The sequence below is a fragment of the Podarcis raffonei genome, chromosome 13 (genome assembly GCF_027172205.1).
Source record: "Podarcis raffonei isolate rPodRaf1 chromosome 13, rPodRaf1.pri, whole genome shotgun sequence".
Taxonomy (NCBI): Eukaryota; Metazoa; Chordata; class Lepidosauria; order Squamata; family Lacertidae; genus Podarcis; species Podarcis raffonei.
The window spans coordinates 43,416,675-43,440,718 of NC_070614.1; the positions used below are offsets into that span (position 1 = coordinate 43,416,675).

Sequence of the window (24,044 nt, forward strand, 5' to 3'; positions counted from 1 at the left end):
ATTTCAATCCAACATCATTCAGCATTCCTTAATTTTACAATATTTCTGTAGATAGTCCTTAAATTTTTTCCAGTCTTCTTCTGCCGACTCTTCTCCCTGGTCACGGATTCTGCTCGTCATTTCTGCCAATCCCATACAGTCAATCAATTTCATCTGCCATTCTTCCAGAGTGGGTAGATCTTGCGTCTTCCAATACTTTGCGATGAGTATTCTTGCTGCTGTTGTAGCATACATAAAAAAAGTTCTGTCCTTCTTTGGCACCACTTGGCCGGCCATGCCCAAGAGAAAGGCCTCTGGTTTCTTCAAGAAGGTATATTTAAATACCTTTTTCAATTCATTATATATCATTTCCCAGAAAGCCTTAATCCTGCAAGCATCCCCAGTTAGAAGCATCAGGAAGTAGGGGCTGGGAGAGATCTTGGCTTGAGATCCCGGGAAGCCACTCTGAGCCAAAGAACACTGGTCTAGATGAGTCTGTTCTCTAAAAAAAAAAAAAAGAGGAACGGAGGGGCTGGGAACACACAGGAAGCAAAGGAAGATGCCTCATATCAGACTCTTGGTCCATCTAGATCAGTGTTGTTTACACTGATTGGCAGCAGCTCCCCAGTCTCTCCCAGCCCTGTCTGCAGATGCTGGGAATTGAACCCAGAACCTTCTATGTGCAAAGCAGATGTTCTGCCGCGGAGCAAAGGGGCGTACATCACTGGCAGGAGAAAGCCACTAGTTCAAGAGTGCATGAGAGGGCCCCACATCAGGGCCAGCCGCAGCATGATGGTCGAAGCAGTGGTGGTGCCCAGGATGCCACGTTGACATTTTCTGATGGCAGCTAAGTTTCCCTTCAGTCTCCTCTTGCGACGGGCAGACATGCCCCCTCATCATCCATGGCTGAGAGAAGCATGTGGGGAAATCCAAAAGAAGTGGTACCTCTGGTTGTGAACGGGATCCGTTCCGGAGGCCCGTTTGCAACCTGAAAGGAACGCAACCCGCGTCTGTGCCTGCGCGGGTCGCGATTCGCCGCTTCTGCGCATGCGTGTGACGTCATTTTGCGCGTCTTGCACGAGCGGCAAAACCCAGAAATAACCCTTTCCGGTACTTATTGGTTGCCGCAGGACGAAACCTGAAAACGCTCAACCTGAAGCAAATGTAACATGAGGTATGACTGTACTTGTTACGGTAAATGTGAAAACCTTGTTTTCCTTATTGGTTTCTCCCCTTCCTGCAGGTGCCTGACAGGTGGAGTCAAGGGTCATTTGGATTCCTTGCCTGCAGGTGCATCAGGACAGCTAGGGCCGAAGGAGCTGGCTCATTGGCTGGGGCTGGCCTGCCCTGAGGATGTCGAAGGGCTCTGCACCTATTTCCAACAGGTAAGTGGGAGCAGGAAGGAAAGCACAGAAGCGGCTTGTGCAATCGTAAGCCAGTATATTAAACGCGAAATGTCCCTGAGGGTTTTGGCAGGACGGCGGTATGCAAATGTAGCAAGTACAGTGGTACTTCGGATTAAGAACTTAATACGTTCTGGACTTCCGTTCTTAACCTGAAACTGTTCTTAACCTGAGGTACTACTTTAGCTAATGGGGCCTCCCGCCGCCGCCACACGATTTCTGTTCTCATCCTGAAGCAAAGTTCTTAACCCAAGGTACTATTTCTGGGGTAGCAGGGTCTGTAACCTGAAGCGTCTGTAACCCGAGGTACCACTGTAAACGTGTTGGGGTTATTGTTTTTTGTTTGTTACTATGGTATTTATTTTTTGTGTTTTAATATTGTAAGCTACCCTGTGATCTTTGGATGAAGGGCAGCATCGAAATTTAATAAATAATAATGATGCGTTTTATTCATTGCATTTATATCCTACTTTTTCTCCATGGAGATCAAAGTGGTTCTCCCCCTCCTTATCTAATCCCCACAACAGCCCTGTGAGGTAGGTTAGGCTGAAAGGCCATGACTGGCCCAGCGTCAGCTTCATGGCCAAGTGGGGATTTGAACCGTGGCCTCCAAGGTCTAAGTCCTAATAATAATAATAATAATAATAATAATAATAATAATAATAATAATTTATTATTTGTACCCCGCCCATCTGGCTGGGTTTCCCCAGCCACTCTGGGCGGCTTCCACAGAGACCAAAAATACACTAAAATATCACACATTAAAAACTTCCCTGAACAGGGCTGCCTTAAGATGTCTTCTGATTGTCAGGTAGTTGTTTATCGCTTTGACATCTGATGGGAGGGCATTCCACAGGGCGGGCACCACTACCGAGAAGGTCCTCTGCCTGGTTCCCTGTAGCTTTGCTTCTTGCAATGAGGGAACCGCCAGAAGGCCCTCGGCGCTGGACCTCAGCGTCCAGGCAGAACGAATCCTAGTCCAACGCTCTAACCACCGCACCACACTGCCTTTCCAAAATAGAAAGGGCATGGAAAGATGTGGTATTAAATGAATATCCTGAAACAAGGGGAGATGCTTTGTGAAAATGGCTGCAAAAATTCTAAATCACTGTTAATGTGCTCCCTGATTGGCTAAGATTGGCCATTGTGATCTGCATGGGAAATGCTGCCATTGTCTTAGCTGTGTAGGCCTAACTTTCCCTCCGTTTTGCCTGCACATAGCCAAAATCTGATGGGAAACAGAAGGGGGAAAATAATAAAACAGGGGTGAGCTATGGCTGTGAACAGCTTCACAAAAAAAAGGTAATCCAGCCCCCTGCCCAATTTGTTGCTACTCTTTGAGCTTAAAGTTGAGCCAGGAGAACATCTGGCTCAGTGTGCTATGCATTTAATCCTCTCCTTCTTATATCTCTTCCCAGGATGCCGATGGCAACATGGACTCCCGGGAAGTGGCCCTAGCCCTGGAGACATTGGAAGGAGAGCACAACCCACAAGAACTGACGTTTCGTGCTTTTAAGGTAACCACTGTGGTTGAGTTCGATGGAGAGAAAGTCAAGCTAGTGATTCGATGGAGACAGAGAAACCCAATTCTCTACTAAACAATGAGTTGGACTGCGCTGGCTAGAGGGTATGGGGTGATGCCTAGCCCTTCTGGCTTGCTGCTCCCCCCCTGCATTCCACTCCCCCAGCCATTTTTCTCCTAGTGGTGGGGGGAAATGCATCTCAGCATCTTGGTTGCGGAGAAGCATCCAAGGAGGGGAGCTCTAGGGTGGTCCCTACAGGACTTCTGTCCACGTGAAGCACAAGTGGGATTGTGAGTTTAGAAAGGGGTTAATCCGAGTGATGGAAGACATGGCTGCGTGCTGCTGTGGTCTAAACCACAGAGCCCAGGGCTTGCCGATCAGAAGGTCGGCGGTTCAAATCCCCACAACGGGATGAGCTCCTGTTCGGTGGCAGCTTCTGCCAACCTAGCAGTTCAAAAGCACGTCAAGTGCAAGTAGATAAATAGGTACCACTCCTGCGGGAAGGTAAATGGCATTTCTGTGTGCTGCTCTGGTTTCACCAGAAGCGGCTTAGTCATGCTGGTCACATGACCCGGAAGCTGTCTGTGGACAAACGCCGGCTCCCTTGGCCTATAGAGAGAGATGAGCGCAGCAACCCCAGAGTCGTTCACGACTGGACCTAATGGTCAGGGGTACCTTTACCTTTAATACGAGCAATGGAAGACATGGCTGCGTGTCTCTGTGTCGGTCTGGGTGGGCTATAGAATGAAAGGGGCGGGGATTGGGGCAAAGTGGACCGAACCAAATGTTTAAAGGGGAGGAGCCTCTGCTGTGGCGGGAAAGAGGGCATTATATGCAATGTTGCATTCAAAGTTCATATCTGTGTTCCTGACACGCACACCCCTCTCTACAACGCCAGCTCTTCACGGAGACAGACGGTGAGGCAGAGAACAGTCGGCTTTGCCAAGATGGATTCTGCGCCATTTTGCGCCTCCTGCTGGGCACACCAGGTGCAGATGGGGCCGAACTCTATAGTCGACTTTGTGGGGACCACAGCCAAGATGGACTGACCCTAGGTGAGATCCCTCATAAAAGCGGGGCATGGAAGGGAAAGGGGAGGCGTGACGGGTGTCATTGTATGTCGAGTAAATGAAGGGCACGTTAACATCCAGTTTTGAGGAAGAAGGGCGTTGAGTTTTGAAGCCTCCTAGGAAGCGGGTACAGACCAGGGTCTCATCCACACCATATATTTTAAGCATATGGCTTCCCCTAAAGAATTATGGGAACTGTGGTTTGTTTGTTAAGGGTGCTTGGAATTGCAACTCTCTGAGTAGGTGAACAACAGTTGCCAGGAGTCTTTGGGGGAAGCCATGTGCATTAAATATATATTCAGGAAGGAAAGAGGTTGCCGATTGGGTAGAAATGAAATGAGAAGTGTGATGTGTTGATTTTGGTCAGCTTAGCTAGGGAAAATGATGAGGAAGCCCCTCTGGAAATGGAGAGATTGAGGGTTATGGGAATGATTATGGAAGAGGATTGGGGACAGCTATGGTAAGGGGCAAAAAGTCAGGAGGTTGATAAAGGTTGCAGGAAGAAGTGTCAACCCCGTGGTGTCCAACATGGCATCTGTCACTGGCGCCTACAGAGTCATCTCCTCCCTCCCTGCTGAAATTTGTTGTGAAAGATGCATTCTGCTGTAACCGGTAGAATAGCTGCAATGTTTGTCAGATTGCCTGGGCAGGCAAGCCCACAAGAGTTTCTCGGGTTTGCAAATGGGCCCATGGGTCCCAAAAGGGTGTCAGCGCCTGGTCCACACTGACACAACTTCTGATGCCAAGGGATTCTCCTAGGGCTACCCATACACCACTTTTACACTGATATTCCTTATTTGTGCTTTTTATCTTGTGAACTATGCCGAGATCTTTAGATGAAGGGTGGTATATAAAGCTAATCAATGAAGTAAAATATTTACCCTGCTTTCCTTTTTCTCTCTTACCCAGATGAGTTCCAAGACTTTTCTCTCCGCCACCCTGACTATGCCCGCCTCTTCAGCACGTACCTGCGCCCCCCTGTGGCGTGCACTCTGTCCAAGCCTGGCCTCCCGCCCACCTATGCTAATGGCGTTCCTGCCTCCCCTCCCAAGAGCAAGGCAGACTGAAAACCCCCTGAAAACTCTTTAGCCATGTGTATACAACGAAACACACACACACAAACACAAACACACACAGCCATGCCACATCCTTGGCCACGCAGACCCCGCCCCTCCTGCTCGCTTGCTCGCTCTCTGCCGCCACGGTGGTTAGGCAAAGGGGGGCGGAGACACCCCCATCTCAGGGCAACCGTAACCGGGGAATCACAGCCGCAAGTTCTTTGGGGATTGGGGCTTCTCTCCGTTTATTTTAAAAGTTTTATTTTTGTTATGTTTTAATTATATCATTTTATCTTACGTTGTTGATATTCTGTTTTGTTCGTTTGTCAATGGGAAGGGAAGGATGGAAGGGTGAGATACTGTTGCTTTTCGTTTTATTTTCTGTTTTGTAAAATATAAAAAGTGCTATTTTATATATAAAATAAATATCTATATCTCTATAATAAAAAAAGATATATGTATTAAGTTTTAAAACAAAGGTGGTTCCTGATTTTGTTTGTTTGCCAAGACAACTTCTGGAAGACTGGGGGAAGGAGTTTGGGCTGTGGGTGCAGAAGATGGAGGCCACACCTTGAGTTTCAAGGTTTTTAGTTCAAGGTTTTAAGGTTTTTAGTTCAAACGTTGGAAGTTGGTCCATCTGGGCAAGTGGAACACTGACCCAGAACCCTCTCTCTCTGCTTTCAGCCATCCCCCATCTGCCTGCCTTCTTACTTACAGCCAATCCAGGGGGTGGCACTGCCAGTCACTGCCTCAACCATTGTCCAGCGGCTGGCATAATGGGACACCATCACTGCTCACCTGATCTCTGGTTGGTCGCATCACTACTGCATGCTAGGAGGAGGAAGGGCAGCACGGAAGCAATAGCAACCACAGCGCTGTGCAGACACCCTGGCAGAACCAGTCTCGGGTTCCTCTGGCACGTTTGCACTACACCAACCTCCCCAACCTTCTGCCCTCCTTTACTTCCCAGTAAGCAGCAGTGAGCAGTGGCATCCCACCCCGTTGCCTGCTATGGCTGTAATCTCGGCGTTGCCTCTGTAGAAATCAATAGGGAAGATGGGGACAAGACTAGAATTAGTCGGCTCTGTCCTGTCAATGGGTTTGGTTCCACCTCCTGTGGGTCTCCTTGCCTTCTGCCCTACCAGCCCCAGTGGCCACCAGCCTCCATTGAAAAGTAAGATATGCACATTATGTGCCGAGGTTGCATTCAACCCGGCTGTAAGACAAGAGCAAAAGGTTGCGCTGTGTCGCCAGCCTCTTAACAAGAGTGGTTCTATCCAGGGCTCTGTCCAGCCTGAAACTGGAGTATTGTAGCATTATTCAGAGATGGGGAAGGGGGTTAGATTTGGGACTGGCTGCCAGCCCTGAACCTGTCATGTAGCCAGGAGGTTCAGGACAGCGAGAAAGGGCAGAAGTATCATGTTTTCTTCCCTTTGCTTCCTGAAGCCTGCCTGTGTAGTTCAAATAGGGGAATTTTTAAAAGCTCATGTCTCCTCCCTTCTCAACCTTAATGCTCACCTCCAGGATGCTATCAGCTGAAGAAGGCAAATCCCTATCCGTTGTTTTTAAACCAAAGTGACCATTTCAAAATTTTATAGGCTTGGAAACCACTGAGTGCAGGCCTGTCTCAGGCTGGGGTTGCTCTTCTGCTTTATTACACACACACACCCTATTTAATTTTATTTTTAAATCAAATGTATATGTTTCCACAGGTATGCAGAAACAAGCACTGCCTTCCTTTTCAATTCCAAAACAGATCGGCACAGGATAACATGAGTTCGATATTAGGCAGGCTGGTAGTCTCTAAGGTGGAGGTTTCAGAGCCAGGCTTGCAGCCAAGCAAGTTGGATTCAATATCTCTTTTAATTTGCTAAGAAATTTGAACAAATGCAGGGAGGGGGGGGTCTCTGTCAAGTCCCATGGGAAGCATATCTAGGCAGATCGTGACTCGGTCAAGGTATTTCAGCGCAGTCTTTTTCCCTGTTACCCGTACTATTTTGAGTAATGGCGGGGCTCTGAAATCTCAGCACAGGTGGCAGCTGCCAAAATGGGGACTTTAAGAGACTTTACCAGGGTTTGCTAGAGTTAGCCTCCATTGAAAGAAAGGAGCACTGCTACTGGTTGCGAAGGCGCTTGCTCCTCCGTGTACCTGAGCCATTGTTCTTTCTCTTGTGACTGTGCTGGGTGGCTGTGCTGGCTTCCGGACTCCTGTTTGGTGGAGTGGTGGAATTCTGGGGCACCTGCGCCCTCGTGGAATGCCTTGTCTTAGCACCTTGCTTCGCAGCATCCGTGGGTGAGGAGGACAGGGTGTCCCCTTGTTCCCTTGCGAGAGGCGCAAGGGCACTGTGAGGGGAGAGGCTGAGCTTGGAGGCAAGCAAGGAGGAGAAGCTAGATAGCTCCTCATCCTCCTCTTCGTCGTCTTCTTTAGCGCCATATTTAAGGATGTCTTCCACGCTTCCTCCGGGGAGTTCTGGAAGCAGGCCTTTTGCCATGGCGACTCTCTCAAGCAAATCTCCCCCTTCCTCCTTACTCGAGTTCTTTGCGTTACTCTCTGAACTGATGAGCCCCCTGTGGGCTTTAGAAGGGAGCAGATCACTAGACTCAGATCTCTGACTGGGCTCATCATTTCCATGGCTGCCTCCACTGCTTCCTCCACCTTGTTGTAGTGGAAGCGCTGCTCCCCCTTTCCCAGAACTGGCAGCCACAGGAGTGTGAGCTCCAGCTGGACTGCAGTTGCCTCCATCAGCTTCCACTGTGGCAACGTAGCTTGAAGGGTTTGGCGTGGGCTCTGGGTTCTGCTTGTCATCTGGAAGGTTTTCCACCCAAGGCGTGACTTTGCACTGATCTGTGAGTGGCCACTGAGACTTCTGGAATATCTCAGGACACTTCTGGATACTTGGAGATTGAGGCTCTAGTAACGAGAGGGTGAAATATGGCACACGCTCAGAATCTGTGCCTGTGGGCTGCTCTTCAAGCAACCCTATCCAACTAGAATTGGATAAAGTCAATTTCTGTCTGTTTCCCTGGCTGGGTTCAACATGTGACTTTTTAGTTCCTTCATCTGTTTCCAACACGGGTGAGTCAATGGACTGTTGGCCATCTTGTCTACTGGAAATTGGTTGTTTCTCTAATGATATATTATCTGCAGGCAACTGTACACTTTTGACCAAGCCATTGTCCTTTACTGATGTCGTTGCCATTTGCTTCCAGTTAGCCTCTGGCTTCTTCTGAGATTTGACCTGTGCTTCTTGGCCATTGAGATGATTCCCATGTCCAGAGGGGCTCAATGCTAGACTGTCTTGCACTGCTGAGCTTTTCCCACATGGCTTGATGCCTCCAAACTGAGTTACAGTTACATTAGAGGTAGGTTTTGCCCCTCTATAAATGCCTTGGGACTGGAGTTGATCTTTGGCTACTTCTCCTTGACAGCCATTTTGCTTTTCACGTTCAGCCTGCAGGAGTTCCTGTTTTATCTGGTTATCTGGGTGAGATGTCATCTCATTACCTTGACAGACAAGTTCTCTTCTACTGGGGATTTCCTTCGGCCCCCTATTACTTTGAACTTGGAGTTGACCTCTGGCCTTTTCTGCAGAGTCAACATTTTGTCCCCCATGCCCATTCAAAGTCATCCTAAGAGTCCTTTCTGCTGCTATGCGATCTTCTAATAACATTTTGTTTAGGCCTTGACGATCATGGTCGGTCCCTTTTGGATCATTTTCCTGTATTTTCCAGACAGCATGAGTCTTCTTTAGACATTTGACCTCCCCTCGTGGGATACCATCTTGTTTTTCACATTTATTGTGGGGTGGTTCTAGATTATTCCAAACCAGCTCCATCCCATTATGGAACTGTCCTCTGACAGCAAGGCTGCCTTGCCCTGTAGCATGCTGCTTGACCTTTCCTTCTTGGCCGCCATCTTGCTTTGAATGTTCCAAGGCATGGGGCCTTGCAATACCTTGCTTGGCCTTGTTGTCCCCTTCGGACGTTAAGTTCCCAGTAATGCTGGCATTTCCTGTTATACCAGGAGTAGCTTCCAGTGTGGCCCACTGGCTATGAGAAGAGTTTCCATGACTTTGAACTTGGCCTCGTCCCTGTGAGTTCTGGGTTTCCTCTTCATCTGTGCTCTTCAGGGAGAGTAGCAGGTTTGCTTCCTCAGAGTCCTGGATGCCACATTTGTGAGAAGAACTCTCTGCTTTTGGTGGAAAGCCTCGTTGCTGCAAATGATGTGCCAGTGGGGAACTGGTGGCTGGCATAGGCAATTCTGGCTGGTTGCTTCTAATGACTTTGCTGGTCAAAGGCATCTTCAGGGCATGGCATGACGCATCTTCTCCTTTTCCATTACCACTGACCTCGTCCTCTTCCTCAGACTGTGAGGGGGTGGAGTCAGAATGGGATGTAGGGTAGACAGAGGGCTCCCTTTCTTCTTCCGACAGTGCCAGGAGTCTCTTCTCTGTCAGCTGTAGACAGAAAGGAAAAAGGATAATTCAGAGTAGCTATGGGGAAAGTCATGCCAGTACTGCCTCTCAGCCCAGCCCCATAGTGGGATAATTCTGTGCCTCCACAGCCATGTGCAGGTTCAGACCCTCCAACTGTCCCTATTTTCCAGGGACAGTCCTGGATTTACAGAAGCCATCCTGGTTTCTGATTTGACCCCAGAAGGTCCCACTTTTCCTTACGATGTCCCTATTTTCATTGAAGGCCATTAGAAGACGTATTCCCTTTATAGGGAAGTTTTTAAATGTTTAATTATGATCTAAATATGTTGAAAGCCACCCAAAGTGGCTGGGCCAGTCAGATGAGCACAGTACCATCATCATCATCATGAGATAGGATGTGCCTATTTTGGAGGGAATCAGTTCTGGTCTGGCCTTTCAAAGGCCACTGCCAATGTCACTTTATGGGCACTGATGTGGCAAAAATAGGATTCCATGCATGATGGGAAATATGCTATGTCCCCATTCAGTGTTATGGTCAGTTTCCAGTTGTATGGGTAGTAAGCAACACGAAATGGTTGGGACAGTCTTGGCAGTGGTGAAGGGGAGGAGATAGTCCTCCAGTTTGCACCATGGCCGTTCTGACCAAACATCGGCTTTCAAATGGAAACAGGAAATGAGGCCTCTTTGTCTTTTCCACATGTTTCGCTTACCTCTCTGCACAAGACTTCCAAACCACAGGCTGCTGTGGCTAGAAGGCACAGTGGCAAAGTTGACATAACCATGGCTGCCGTGGTCTGAACTGGCCACATGAGCAGGCCCAAGCTGCAGCCTTGAAACTCCACTGTGTCCCGATTCCCACCACATTCTAATTCCATGCATTACCTGATTTGGTGTTAAGTTTAACTCCTCCGCCAATTCCTCCATCAGATCTAGAGGATCCTGGCTTTTCTCAGGAGACAGCAAGTCAGCCATAAACTGTGGATGAATGACAGCTTCAACCTGTCAGAGAGAGGAAGGGGAAGCATCATGGCTTGTAGTATTGAGCCTGGCTGAAAAGGAGCAAAAGTCTGCATGCCCAATCCTCACCCGAGAGATAACGTAATAACTCGTTCATTTAAAAATACTGTTAAAGATCTGGGTTAGGGGAGAGATCCCCCTAAAACCTAGGAATGAAGAAATGCTAGGATTTTGATTCATTGGGAAATGGATTAAAACATAAACTGCAGGGCTGTGCCAGACAGGGAATTCCTGGGCTGGCTTATGCAAACCAACCTTCTGAGATGAGATACAGCTAAAGGACCATTAACTTCTTCCCCCCAGGTGTGAACAGACGTATTGGGGAGGCTGCCAGGGTAACTCTGGGGGAGGGCAAAGGGTTTTATGGGAAGAAGGGGAGAAAGGGGCTGAGATCGATCTTGGAGAGAGGTTCCCTGAAGGTTCCCTGCACTGCTGCCTATGGAAATGTCTATGCAGTAAGATCTGGGCTCCCTCCACACAGACTGGAGGCGTAAATAGGTGAATAAATCATATTTCTTTAGGCACAACAGCCTCCACTGTGTCTTCTATTCTCCAAAAGGACACAAACCCTCTATGTGTGCCTGGGACCCCATGGGCTCTTGCCATCACTCGGCAGATAGAGGAGTAAGATGCAGGCTTTGGGGAAGTGAGGCTTTGTCAACAGAGGAGTTTCCAACCTGCCATGGATGGGTAAGACCAAAAAAATGGTGGGTAGAGACCACTGAATTCTAAGAGGGGAAGGGTTAGTGGAGCTAAGGTCAGGTTCAGGTGGTGGAGACATGAAGCAGGGAAAGGAAGTGGCTTGATGAATGGATAAGGAAGACAAACTCAGCATATGGAGTGCTGTGGTCCAAGGCACGGGTGTGGATTGAGACTAGCCTTCCCCAACCTGGTGCCCTCCAGATGTGTAGGACTCCAACGTCCATCAGCCTCCGACAGCATGGCCAATGGTTGGAGATGATAGGAGCTGCAGTCCAAGAATCTCTAGAGGGCAGCAGGCTGGAGGAGGACTACAAATATCTGTTTATGATAGAGATTAGTAATAAAGGGAGGAGTAAAAATACAAAGCTGCATTGGATAATTGCTTAGCAACACTCAGTAGTGCATTAAAGCTGGGCTTGTGCTGTTATAGCTACAAGACACAAAAGTCAAAGTTGGTGCTGGATGCTAACCATATGTTTGTTGTGTGTTTGGCTGCCACCTTTTTAACATCTAGTAGGATTTACCCTGATGATGATGATCGTATTATGGCCCCCTCCAGGCATCCTTTCTTATGGTGCATTCATGATAATGTGTGCCCATGATGGTATCAAGGCACTTCTACATGATTCCGCTATCAATGTTGTTTGTACTTACAAAGGTTTCTGGGTGGACATACTCCTTTATCAGTGCATGGCCCTCCTGAAACCCTGTAACTTTTTCATTCTACAAATATCCCAGTTTGTTTGTTGTCCTTCTTTCGTTCTGCTACAGTGCAAGTGGTGCCCCTCTAGACAGCAATAATGCAGTAACACTGGGGAAGGATTGCAGAACAACTAATAAATCAGAATGATGTCTGGGCGGTCCTGTATCAATCTGCCATTAATGCACTATTATTGCATTAGTGACTTGTTGCAGAGTATACATGCAAAAAACAACAGCAGCCTGGAGAGGGGCTGAGAGAAGGGCTGCAAGATTTACATTTGCTCCATTCCCACGAAGCAAACGCCACTACTGTTTACCTTACAAACAAATTCTTCATCATCACATAACTGATCAATATACTGCAGCAGGGCAGGATCTGGGAAGGCCCCCTCTTCCTGCTCTTGGGGGTTGCTGCACACCCCTTGTTCTTTCTTCTCGTCCTCTTCCTCCTCCCAACTCGTGTCCAGGCCTTCCATGATCTCAGCATACTGGTGAACCGCCTCGGCAGGGATCTCCCTGGGCGCTCCTGGGGTGGAAGTGCTGGGCGGACGCCGCTGGCGACGCCGAGGCTGGCGGCTCTTGGAAGCTGACTTCTTGGGGATGTAGACTTTGGGGGAAGCAGGGAGATCATGGAGTCAATCCTACATGAGTACACTGGGCTAGGTGAACTCAAATGGTGTGTGCAACTCATTGCTGACCAATCACAGTAGTTCAAATGGAGTGAAGCCATTTCCTGATGGGTCCAAATTTACTCCACTTTTGGGAGGAGATGGGCTGCCATCAGGCCCCGCTTTCCCCACCCACCCTTTTTTGCCTTTGGGTTGGCAACTGGGAGAACAGCTGGCACTCTGCCAAGAGGGCCTGCAGCAGCTGATCTTTGTCTAGGCCTGGAATGGGGAGAGGAGATTGTACCCCCAGCATATCCTTACAGGCCTAAAATGGTTGGTGACCCCTGCTCTCGGTATCTTGTTGCTAAGAGGAAGTGCTCAAAAATATGTCGGCAATGCCAGACGGTGTCTCAGAAGGCAAGGCTCATGGGGAGAGCAGCATAAGCAAGAATTTAAGTGGGCTCAGGGCTGCTGCATAGCTCCATCCCATAACTAGGGGAACCGGAATCAACTGCACAGCAAACAGAGTTAAATGTATTTAAATCTGCATATATATATATATATATATATATATATATATATATATATATGCAAATAAAATGTATTGAAATCTTCATAAAGTCAGGTTTTCTTGTAGCAGAATATGGCTCAGAGTTGCGATTTTAAAATAAGCACCATACAGTCTCCTGGGCATAGGGAAGAATTAGCACATGGAGACAGTGTGTAAAATGAACCAGGAAGTCAATTCTATGTGGGGTTTTATGATTAAAGGCGTACTGGCTGCCTGGGGTGAAAACATGCCAGACAGGGAAGCAATATAGAGCGGCTGGGGAAACCCAGCCAGATGGGCAGGCTATAAATAATTATATTAATTATTATTATTATTGGGAGGAAAGAAAAGGAGCTCATTAGCCATTTGCATACTAGTTCCCCATCAGGTGCTCTTCCTATTGGGCTTGGATGCTGATCCATTAGGTCAAAACGGGGCATTGCCCCACCAACCTCTCTCTGCCTTCAGCCAGCCCTCACCTGCCTGCCTTCTGACAATCAATCTAGCGGGTGGCCCCAGCTGCCATCTTCCTTCTCCTTAGCCCCAGAGTTGCCCCTTGTAGAATTCAGCAGGGAGGTGGAAGTGGGGAGGAAGACACTAGAATTGGTTCTGCCTCCACCTACCGTTGAATTCTCTGCCTTCTGCCCTACAAGTTCCTAGAAGCCACCCCTGTTGGTCTAGATGGGTAAGGGTTTTGCTCAAAGTGCAGAGGATTGTGGGAGGAAGACACTACCTTGCTGCTGCCCAGACTCAGGGGCAGGGGACGGAGGTGGCTTGTTGGGTTTGGGAGCCGGGGCCTGGAACTGAGAGCAACTGGCCAAGAGCTTCATCTTCTGGATCTGTTGTTCCTCTTCTGCTTCAAACTCCATGAACCTGAGAAAGGGAAGGGCAGAGGAGGGCGGGTGAAGTCAAAATGAAGGGACCCTCTTCACCTGCCAGCCACCCGTAAGCCCATATGTGGATGGGGAACTCTTACTTTTCTGCCATTTCGTAGAAGATCATGCGCTCAAAGTTGCTGCTGTGCTCCCATTCTTGCACGGCACGGGGAACCCCATCCTCCAGGGTCATGTCGGGACGCAGGCGTGCCAGTGAGCGGAGGACGGGGCTGCAGGGGCAGAACAATGATGTCACATCAGTGAGAGCAAAGCTTCCAAAATGTGAACAGCAACCCTTGCCTCTATGGTCACACCCACACCAAAAATCTAAAGCACATTTAACACACATGGCTGTGGCATAACCATCCTCATATAACCAGCATGCTTAAGTCTAATTCATGAAGGGGTTAAGACCATAGAGTAAGATGTGCTGTCAAGCTTAGATAGGTCACTCCCCCTCACCTTGGGGAAGGGTTATCAAGCTCAGACCACATGGCTCAAGCAAGCCATCTTTGTGTTTCTATGCAAATAAATTAGAATCATTCACCACTTTGGAAACTAAGTTTGACAGCCTGTGTTTTCTTACTGCTGTATGGGAAAGCACATGAATCTGACCTTTGAATAAGTAAACTTTTTTAAACTTACCATACACATGGTCTCTTTCTATGATAGAGGGGGATGTTGGAAGCAACTTAGAAGGAGATATTTTAAAGCAACCTATATTTCCACACTTTACTTTGCTGCATAATTTGTGGTTTTAAATTTCTCCAAACCTGGATCTAGGCATCCAGGGAATTCTTCTTTTTATTTACCATATCTTTTGCTTCCCAACCAACAATGGCTTCCTCCAAAGAATCGTGGCAACTGTAGCTTAACCCTCACAGTACTACAATTCCCCACACCGTTAACAAACTACAGTTCCCTAGTTCCTTTGGGAGAAGCCATGTGCTTTAAATGTGCTTACACATTTGGGTGTAGTTCATAGCCGTTCACCACCACAACCACCCACAACTTTGACCATCATGACATTTATGGAGCCTTTTCTAACCCCAATTTAGCTCCTTAACCTCACTTAACAGTATAGGCAGTATAAAAAAGGTAAAGGGACCCATGACCATTAGGTCCAGTCGTGGCCGACTCTGGGGTTGCAGCGCTCATCTCGCTTTATTGGCTGAGGGAGCCGGTATACAGCTTCCAGGTCATGTGGCCAGTATGACTAAGCCGCTTCTGGTGAACCAGAGCAGCGCACAGAAATGCCGTTTACCTTCCTGCCGGAGCGGTACCTATTTATCTACTTGCACTTTGACGTGCTTTCGAACTGCTAGGCTGGCAGGAGCAGGGACCGAGCAACGCGAGCTCACCCTGTCGCGGGGATTTGAAACGCCGACCTTCTGATCAGCAAGTGCTAGGCTCTGTGGTTTAACCCACAGCGCCACCTGCATCCCTTATAGGCAGTATAGCCTAGTGTTTAAAAGAAGATGAGCAGTTGTAGCAACCTCTGATTGCAATTTGTCAATACTTTTCAGCTTATGAAATGAGCAGAATTAAGTGCTAAAGCTACCTCACCCCACTCCCTGGTTTTAATTGTACCACTTCAGGTTGCAGGTCCTGTATTGCATGTCTGCTCTAATTGAAATGTGTTTTTCACAGGGGAATGTGCATGCATATTCAAGTGCAGTGTGGTCAGGTGGGGGGTTCCTTCTTGATTCTGCTGATAAACAGGAAAAACTAGCCCTTAAGATGATGGCTGTGTGAGTTGATACCGCACTTCAACAATTTCCCCAGGGTATAAAATGGGAATTGCCATGAGGTCCTGTGTTGGCAAAGTTAGGATTAGTGTTCAGTTGTCAACCAGGGCTTCAGGGTTCATAAAGAGAAACATTCAGAACTCCCAAATCCTTATTTTGTGTGCAGAGTTCTGCCACCAAACTCATTTTGCTCACGACTCATGGTCTTCCATCTAACTTCAACCAGTCTGTGTTTGTTGGATTGAGTGCCTTTAGAAAACAGTGGGATCCCACATCTCAGTACCAATGCTTTTGCTGTCTCAATCAATAGTAACCCAAGGCTGACCAATCCCCCTGCCAATCCTCACAGTTTGTTATCTGCTTACTATCCCCACTCTAGGTCACCCTTGTCTCCCAAACCAAATGATCCTTGCCACCAAGACCCTCACATGAAAAAACAGGCGAGAGCTTCGGCATCAGGCGTGGCAGGGAAATGGCGCCTGGCCAAGGCCTTGTAGCGTTGCCAGCGCCGATAATTCTCATAGACCCCCTTGGAGGTACAGGCAAAGGAGGCATCACTGGGAGGGGGCGCTCGGGCAGATGGCATGGCCTCTGGCACTCTCTGTTTCCTACCACCTGGCTCCTCGCCAGCTTTGGCCAGCAACACTGTGCGGATGCCGGGGCCTACTGGCCCATCCCGACGCTGGGTGGCCCAGCCCAGTGGCATCCCTGTCAGAAAGAAAGTCTGGGTCCGGGGTATTTCCTCGGCGCCCCCCATCATGGGGCCTTCTCTTTTTAACTTGATGATCAGCTTGCTCCCCGGGGCATCAGCTGAGGTCACGAGCAGAGCCGTCCCAGGGAAGGCGGGCAAGAGCAGTGAGGGGGCACTGGGTGGGCAGGAAGGTGGGGCAGGGCCCGGGGTGTGGGCCTGAGAGGCCATGGCCCTATGGGAGAAGGAATATGGAGCAAAGAGAGCTGTTCAAAGGAACTGGGGCCCTGTCTGTGTCTGCTCCGTGAAGTCCTGTTGTGGGATCGTTGACGGAAAAGAATCGGATACAGGTCCTTCTGGGAAGTTCACAATGATGCCATTTGGTTTCCAAGAAGATCCATCATTGTTGACTCAACTCTAGGTGCGAAGGTTGAAGGATAACAATTCCAGAACCTAGACACCTTGGGGGTTCCAATAAGGGGGAGGAAGTTAAAGTTCTAACCTGCAGGCCTGATCTCTATTCTGCATGCTACGTCTGATTTCATCTTCATACTGTTTCCTGAGTATCCTCATGTGCCAGGTGTTCCACTCAATCTCAGCATTACCTCCAACGTGGGCTGTCAACCTTTCTATTGGCTCCCGCTCCTGGGTCTTTAACAACAGCAGGATCTGCAGAGATAACAAACAGGTGACAACCTCCATGCTGCAAAACACTTCTCCAACCCAACCTATTATTATAAATAAAAATGTTGTTGTTGTTGTTGTTGCAAAGATTGGGCATGATTTTTCCTGATTATCAATTGCTCATCCTACCTCTGTCTATAGACATTTGAAAATGAAAAAGTGACAGGGGGAATCTGACCAGCATTGGTCCACACTAAAGATACACACCTCTCCCAACCCACGTCCCCAGAAATGATGCAAGAGGTGCTACCTGCCCAAATCCAGCCCAAATTAAAATAGCAATACAGTAGTTGTTTGTGAGGTGCCTGTTGACTTGTTTTGTGTCTGCTCTGACATCGGGCAGCAGATGCAAGCACAGGGTTATGCCACTTGAGGGCAACAAGCAACAAATCTTGACCAGTTTGAAACTGTTTAACTGCCATGGCTTCCCCTGTGGAACTTTGGGAAATAAAAGTTTTGAGAAGGTACTGAGAATCTGAGAATCATAGAACTGGGGAGTTGGAAGAGACCAGAAGAATTCTCTCTCAGGTGTGATGATTTGACAGAAGTTTCACCTGGGCAGTGTGTGTGTGTGTGTGTGTGTGTGTGTGTGTGTGTGTTTCTGCTTTTTTTCTGCAAACCAGGAATTGTATCCAACCAAGTTCTTTCCAGAGCAAACCCTTTGAATTGACCCATAGAGTGGGTGTCACAACTGAAAAGGCTGTCTTCCCGGTTGCCCCAGTAAAAATCTTTGCAGTTTACAGCACAACCAGGAGGCGCTCCCCTAATGAGCTTTGTGATCGGGTAGGCTAATGTGGACAAACAGCCTGGTCCAACATTTGGGAGGATTTTCTTAAGTCAATGCTAAAACCTTAAACCTGCTCAGCAGCATATTATTATTGGCCAGTGCAGCTGCTTTAAGACTGGAGTAAAGTCGGTGTTATAGGATGCCCCATTCTTCAACCTAGATGCTGCACCCTGCACTTCTGAATTAGCCTTCAGGGCAGCCTTACACAGAGCATGTTACCACAGTCCAGCCTTGACATTACCAACACATGAGTCACAATGACAAGGCTATCCTTGTCTAGGCTATCCTTATCTAGGTCTGGAGGCCCTCCTAGACACTGTGACCTCTTGTGCCTCCAGCAATAAAGATGGATGAAAGAGTACTCCCAGACTACACCTCCTCCTTTTGAAGGAGTGCAACCTTGTCCAGTTCTGGAAGATCTTTCCCATTCCCAGACATGTGAACTACCTGCCCATAGGACTTCCATTTTGCTGGGATTCAGTTTCAGGTTATTTACCCTGAACTGCATGCAGGCAACGATGCAAGAATTGCACAGCCACACCTGGCACAGCCACACCTGACTAAGATGTAAAAGAGAAGCCCAGGCAGGTATCACCAGCAAACAGATGCCACCAGGCTCGAAATCCCCAAATGAGAGCTTGATAGGCCTTCTTAAATTATCACCTCCTGTTTTATCTCCCCTCTTAATTCTTTGGTTTAACTATTCTATATGGCTTGGCTCTGAGGCTATTAGAACCCCATTGACATACAGCCATTCCCACAACTAGGCCTATCTCTTGTCCTCTCCTCTGCACGTAAAACTTTGTTTGGCCATCCATGGGCTCCCGCTTATACCCCATGCTTAACATCTGGTTTGAATCAAAGAAATGTAGAGTTGAAACTGACCACGAGGGTCATCTAGTCCAACCCCCTGCAAAGCAGGAATCTTTTACCCAACATGGGGCTCGAACCCACAACCCTGAGATCCCAGCACTTCAGAAACTCCTCCTTTGCCCTCTCCTGCTGGGATCCTGTGCCTGCCTCTTGACCACTTAGAATCAGGCTACTCAGCTTGCCTTTGGGCCCTTCGAGGTGTTTGTTTGTCATGACAGGGAAATGCAGAGGAAAGGTTGGGAACAGCAGTTGCTTGAAGCAACGTGAACTAACCTCCTTGCAAACCGATCAGGATGAATGTCTCAGTAGGCCACACCTGTCCTCGCTTAACACCCTCTTTGTGATTTCACCTGGCAGGTATGTGTCCTTGAACTCTGACGATACCTGGAGGGAGGATAGAACAGGGTACAAAAATAATTCTACTTTAAATATGCAAACCTTACATTTACTATTCTGCACACTTTTGACTCGTGCCCTGACAACTGATGGCATACGACCCCTGGAAGGCTGCCCACAAGGTAATGAGGCATCTGATCAAGATTTGTATTTTAAAATGAGCTTAAAGAAATATATATTTGTAAATGTTTGTATCTCTCATGCCAGGCAGAAACCATACTCTGGCAGCTGGTTATCTTCTTGATCAAGGGCCCCCCTGATCTATAGCAGTGTCTCAGGGTTGTAAAAGGAAATTACAGGCTAGGAGCAAAAGGTCACACTGACCATACAAATTATAGAATAATCAAGTTGCAAAACACAATTAAGAGTTGGTAAATAGTAATAATTATTGTGCCTCCCATTAGAGACTTGAGCCACATTTTCATAAGGTTAAAAGGGCAAAGAAACAGCAGCTAGACCAGGCAAAGCAGCTCTCTGAAACTGCTTTGAATCTTTAGAATTTAGAATTTAGCTTAGCTTTTACTAAGTTCCCTTTCTTCTAAAAAAAACCTATATATGTTATGAAATATATTGGCTTAAATGTAATTATGCAAAGGATTTAGAAAGTAAGATTCTTATTTCATAGAATCATAGAATCATAAAGTTGGAAGAAACCACAAGGGCCATCGAGTCCAAACACCTGCCGAGCAGGAAACACCATCAGAGCACTCCTGACATATGGTTGTCGAGCCTTTGCTTAAAGACCTCCAAAGAAGGAGATCTTTCATAGATGGTGTGTGAGGAGGTGAACCCAAAATATCTGTTTAAGATAAAAATTAGAACCATTAGCCATCTGTTTTGCAGGGAATAGGGCAAGAGGGGCCAAAGGTTATCTGGTAATTAAGGTGCCTGGTCGAGGTAAATGTAAGATATATGACTACTTATTTGCCAATTATAAATAGAAGAAAATATAGCTCTCTGTCTCCCATAAAAGGTAATAGGAAATAGGTGTATCTTTTATGATTGGTTCTAGCAAACAGCCAATAGGAATTTCAACCAGGCTGATTGGACAGAGGCAGCCAAAGGGAGGAGAAAGGGGGCTGGATTGAGGAAATATAAGTGCTGGCCATAATGGCAGGAGGGCAGGCCAGAGCTTGGTAACCATATACCACTGTGCCTCTTATTTATTTGTCCGACAAATAAATTATTATTTTAATTTCTCTATTGCTGCGTTGAATATTTCATTCCAGCTAAGCGTTAACCACAAGCAGGGTGCTACAGTAATGTGGCCCTGAGCCTGAAGAAGTCCATGCAGAGCTTGTCTTAGGCCCTGGGCAGGAGTCCCCAGTCAGCTGGGAAACACGGAGTTTTTTTGGCATGACAGTGTTAAGTCCGGCAGGCCTCTGGCAGGGCCCTCTGGGTACCTGCCCCACCCCTATCCCCCAAGCACATGTACCCACCCGCCCACCCCCTTTTGCAGAGGTACAGGTCAACACATTATTTGTAGAGGTGCTTTCAGTAGAGAAAGATGCAGACTTTCAACAGGGAATTCTGGGTATGTTTAGCCTGGGAAAGAGGAGACTGAGAGTAGGAGAAAGGATAGCTATCTTCAAATATCTAAAGGGCTGGCACATGGAAGATGGAGCAAGCTTGTTTTCTCCTGCTCTGGAGGGTAGGACTGGAACCAATGGATTCAAATGACAAGGAAGGAACCTCCAACTAAACCTTAGGAGAAAACTTTATGACAGTATGAGTTGTTTCACAGTGCAGCGGTCTCCCTCGAGAGGATGTGGAGGTTTTTAAACAGAGGTTAGATGGCCATCTGCCATGGATGCTTCCACTGAGATTCCTGCATTGTTGGGGGTTGGACTAGATGACCCCGGGAGTTCCTTCCAACTGTACAATATAATTCTAGATTTGAGTCTAGTGTGTGTGGCTAGAGCAGATAGACTACAATTCCCAGAATGCATTGAACCAACAATGACTCCTGGAGCGGAGTACTGTACAGTATGAGAATCGGGAATTCTGAAGCCGAAAGACTACAACTCCCAGAATGCTCGGTTTCTTTACGAGCTCGTTCATTAGCGGATTAAAGCAGCCTGCTGGAGAGGAAGTGGGTAGGGCTAATGTGCACGTGGGTTGTATGGAAGCGCGTGCATATTGGTAGGAGGAAGTTCTTTTAACCCGTCTGCAGGTATATTGCTAACGCTTTCATAACCCGCAGCAATGTTTCTGCAGTACTACCTCGATGAGCAAGGAAATAGGGTCTACACTCTCAAGGTAAGGATTTTACTTTAATGGCGTTTGTTTCTCCGCCCCCCCCCCAAAATTCTTAGTCCCTTTCTCCTTCCTGATGCCCCCCAAATCCAGATGCTATGCATATTAATTCTTGTTATGTTCCAGCTAATACTAACACACTAATAATAATAATTTGATTATTTATACCCCACCCATATGGCTGGGTTGCCCTAGTCTCCCATATCTAACTGCAATTAATCTTCTTTCCCTATTGTTTCTTTTAAAGATCGTCATTGGTTTAAATGTGGAATTATCTGTGCAAAATCTGCATGCTACTTTGATACTCAGGTCATAATTTAACATTGTAGTAATTGCATGGCTTTCGTTTGTCTATTCCCCCCCCCCCCAAAAGTTAATTAAATACTTGTTTTTGGTCCTCGTGAATGGATTGGGGAGGGGTGTAGGAGGAAAAAGATTGTACAGTACAGGTCTAAGTGGTCTGTTGAAATCTTAAGAAAAGAGACATGTGTGAGTTCTCGCGATCATGAAAAATTGTATTTTTATTAACTTGTTTGTTTATATAAGCACGTGGGTAGGGAATGCCTTGTTTTGATTTCATGAAAGGCACTCTGGGAGAGTTGCGAGGCTCAGATTGGGAAGAGGAGAAGCATGTATGTCCTTTTCAGTACCTTGGAAGAAAGGTTGGACATGAAGAAAATAAAAGTGATTTTAAGATGGAATGTGTAGCTTTTAAGGCTGGTTTGGTCTTGCTAGGATTGTAGTTGCTCACATATAGACTGCCAATATTAACGTACACATATTAAGCCAAGATTGGTGGGATATTGTTGTTGTTCTTAATGTCAGCTGACAATGTTTACACACATACATATACAGTGGTACTCGGGTAAAGTACTTAATTTGTTCCGGAGGTCCGTTCTTAACCTGAAACTGTTCTTAACCTGAAACACCACTTTAGCAAATGGGGCCTCCTGCTGCTGTCGCGCTGTTGGAGCCGGATTCTGTTCTTGTTCTGGTTTAGCAGAGTGTGTAACCTGAAGCGTATGTAACCCGAGGTACCACTGTACACACACACACACACACACACACACACATATATATATATATATATATATATATATATATATATATATATATATAAAATTTAAAGCCAAGATTTTGTATGCTTACAAATTGCTGTGCCTTCTCTTCCCTGCTTTGCAGAAGGTGGATCCCACTGGCCAGCCAACGTGTTCAGCCCATCCTGCCCGCTTTTCTCCAGATGACAAATATTCCCGACACAGGATCACCATCAAGAAACGCTTTGGAGTCTTGATGACCCAGCAGCCTCGGCTCGTTGTGTAAACTGCTTGCCAGCCATTCTGGTAGGGACCTCTGCAGCCCATGGAGATGAGACAAGCTTCCAGCTCCAAAGCAGCCTCGAAGATGTTGGCACAGAAAACAAAAGTACCAGATCTGCATTTCTTCATTCCACTTTATCACTCGGACTTCTAGAGAGCCACTAATGATGTGCGAGGAAACTCCTGCAATCTTCAAATGAGCTTGAATTCCTTCAGTTGTACCTGCTTGCCCCCTTGATTCTGGAAATAAAGCAAATGAAATATTTCATTTTATTCCTTTAACATAAGAATGCTGGTGGTGTTGTCTGAGTAGGAAACCTGGAATGATTTGGTTCTAGCAAAGCATCTGATATGGGGAGGGGTCATGTTGTGTAGTGAATCACAAAGCAGAGGGGGCTTCGCATCTGAAAAGGGAAGAAGCACTTGAATATCTCAGAAGTGGGGAAACTAGTGTCCCAAGAGGAGTGCTCATGTTCAAGGTCTCTCCTAGGAAGGCATTCCACTCCTCTTTCTGTTCCCTCTTCCACTTTTCCAATCTCCTTTCTATAGCTAGTGCTCCTCATTGGGCTCTTTTGGAGAAGATTTTGCCCCCTTACTTTGTTTAAAACAAAATGTGCTTCTGCAAACATCTGGGTTCTCTGAACCATGCCAATAGCTCTGTCTTGTTTCTCACTAACATTGCTTTGATTACAGTCCTGGCAGCACTCACTGGCTGAGTTTGCTTGGAGGAGGAGCAAACTGATACTGCCTCACAAGCAATTCAAATCCATCACAGATGTTTAGTGTAGGATATTAGAGCAGGGGTGCCCAAACTTTTTTCAAAGAGGGCCAGAACATGTGTGGACCGACCAAAGTGGTTGGAGCTTTTTTTAGGATTGAAGTTGTTGTTTTTTTTACGATTTTACTACCCCACAGTTTTCGAGCTTTCTAGGATTGGAGTTGCTGGGCTTTTTTAAAGGATTTTACCTCAGGACATATACTGCCTCAAGGGCCGGATTAAATCAGATTAGGCCCCCAAAACAGACTTTGGACATGCCTGTATTAGGGCAATATTTGCCAACCTGGCACCATCCAGATGTTTTTGGCCTACAGCTCCAATGTGCTACCTGAGGCTGATGGGAGTTGCAGTCCAAAATACCCTCAGGGTGTTAGGTTGGTGATGGATGTACTAGATGTGTGCATGACAGACTTTTTTGCCCCAACAGATGAAGACAGAAGAAATGAAGCACGCAGCCCCAGAACAAGATGGCTGGTTTTTTGTGTGTGTGTTCTCTCACGCCTTCTGTTCCTTAGTCTCCTTTTCTTTTGGTAGTGCTTTTAAGCAATTTGTTGCTCTCCACTTCCCTCTGGGAGGCATTATGTAACCGATA

The 24,044-nt window shown here is 47.1% G+C and overlaps 3 protein-coding genes across 5 annotated transcripts in view; 2 read left to right on the forward strand and 1 right to left on the reverse strand.

The window, feature by feature from the left end:
- Positions 1-5,511, forward strand: part of LPCAT4 (lysophosphatidylcholine acyltransferase 4) — a 31,980-nt gene extending 26,469 nt beyond the window's left edge. For both annotated transcript variants that reach the window (XM_053361401.1, XM_053361402.1), the window contains 4 exons: positions 1,223-1,364; positions 2,801-2,899; positions 3,804-3,960; positions 4,885-5,511. In XM_053361401.1, the coding sequence (XP_053217376.1) occupies positions 1,223-1,364; positions 2,801-2,899; positions 3,804-3,960; positions 4,885-5,042 (556 nt within the window). In that variant the 3' untranslated portion in view covers positions 5,043-5,511. The remainder of the gene's footprint in view (positions 1-1,222; positions 1,365-2,800; positions 2,900-3,803; positions 3,961-4,884) is intronic.
- Positions 5,512-6,877: 1,366 nt separating this feature from the next.
- On the reverse strand, positions 6,878-17,076 carry NUTM1 (NUT midline carcinoma family member 1). Of its 2 annotated transcripts, none has more exons than XM_053361454.1 (6): positions 16,862-17,076; positions 14,025-14,153; positions 13,782-13,921; positions 12,208-12,497; positions 10,352-10,468; positions 6,878-9,490 (listed from the first exon to the last, which is right to left on the reverse strand). In XM_053361454.1, exons 1-6 carry the CDS (start codon positions 17,059-17,061, stop codon positions 7,148-7,150), a joined length of 3,219 nt encoding a protein of 1,072 aa, XP_053217429.1. In that variant the 5' UTR covers positions 17,062-17,076; the 3' UTR covers positions 6,878-7,147. The 2 variants fall into 2 exon arrangements, with proteins under 2 accessions (XP_053217429.1, XP_053217428.1); XM_053361453.1 differs by lacking the exon at positions 16,862-17,076 and adding an exon at positions 16,100-16,794.
- NOP10 (NOP10 ribonucleoprotein) lies at positions 6,891-22,947 on the forward strand. Its single transcript, XM_053361482.1, has 3 exons — positions 6,891-6,900; positions 21,263-21,358; positions 22,538-22,947. Exons 2-3 carry the CDS (start codon positions 21,305-21,307, stop codon positions 22,676-22,678), a joined length of 195 nt encoding a protein of 64 aa, XP_053217457.1. The 5' UTR covers positions 6,891-6,900; positions 21,263-21,304; the 3' UTR covers positions 22,679-22,947.
- The last annotated feature ends 1,097 nt before the right edge of the window (positions 22,948-24,044 follow it).

What these genes read in the sequence shown, in the direction of transcription:
- NOP10 (XM_053361482.1), top strand. Translation starts at nt 21,305, where the DNA reads ATGTTTCTGCAGTACTACCTCGATGAGCAAGGAAATAGGGTCTACACT. An exon ending in ATAGGGTCTACACTCTCAAG is followed by an intron (nt 21,359 to 22,537) that starts GTAAGGATTTTA and finishes CCTGCTTTGCAG; the next exon opens with AAGGTGGATCCCACTGGCCA.
- NUTM1 (XM_053361453.1), bottom strand. Translation starts at nt 16,590, where the DNA reads ATGGCCTCTCAGGCCCACACCCCGGGCCCTGCCCCACCTTCCTGCCCA. An exon ending in TGAGTCTGGGCAGCAGCAAG is followed by an intron (nt 12,498 to 13,781) that starts GTAGTGTCTTCC and finishes CTTCCCCCAAAG; the next exon opens with TCTACATCCCCAAGAAGTCA. An exon ending in TAAACTTAACACCAAATCAG is followed by an intron (nt 9,491 to 10,351) that starts GTAATGCATGGA and finishes TTCTGTCTACAG; the next exon opens with CTGACAGAGAAGAGACTCCT.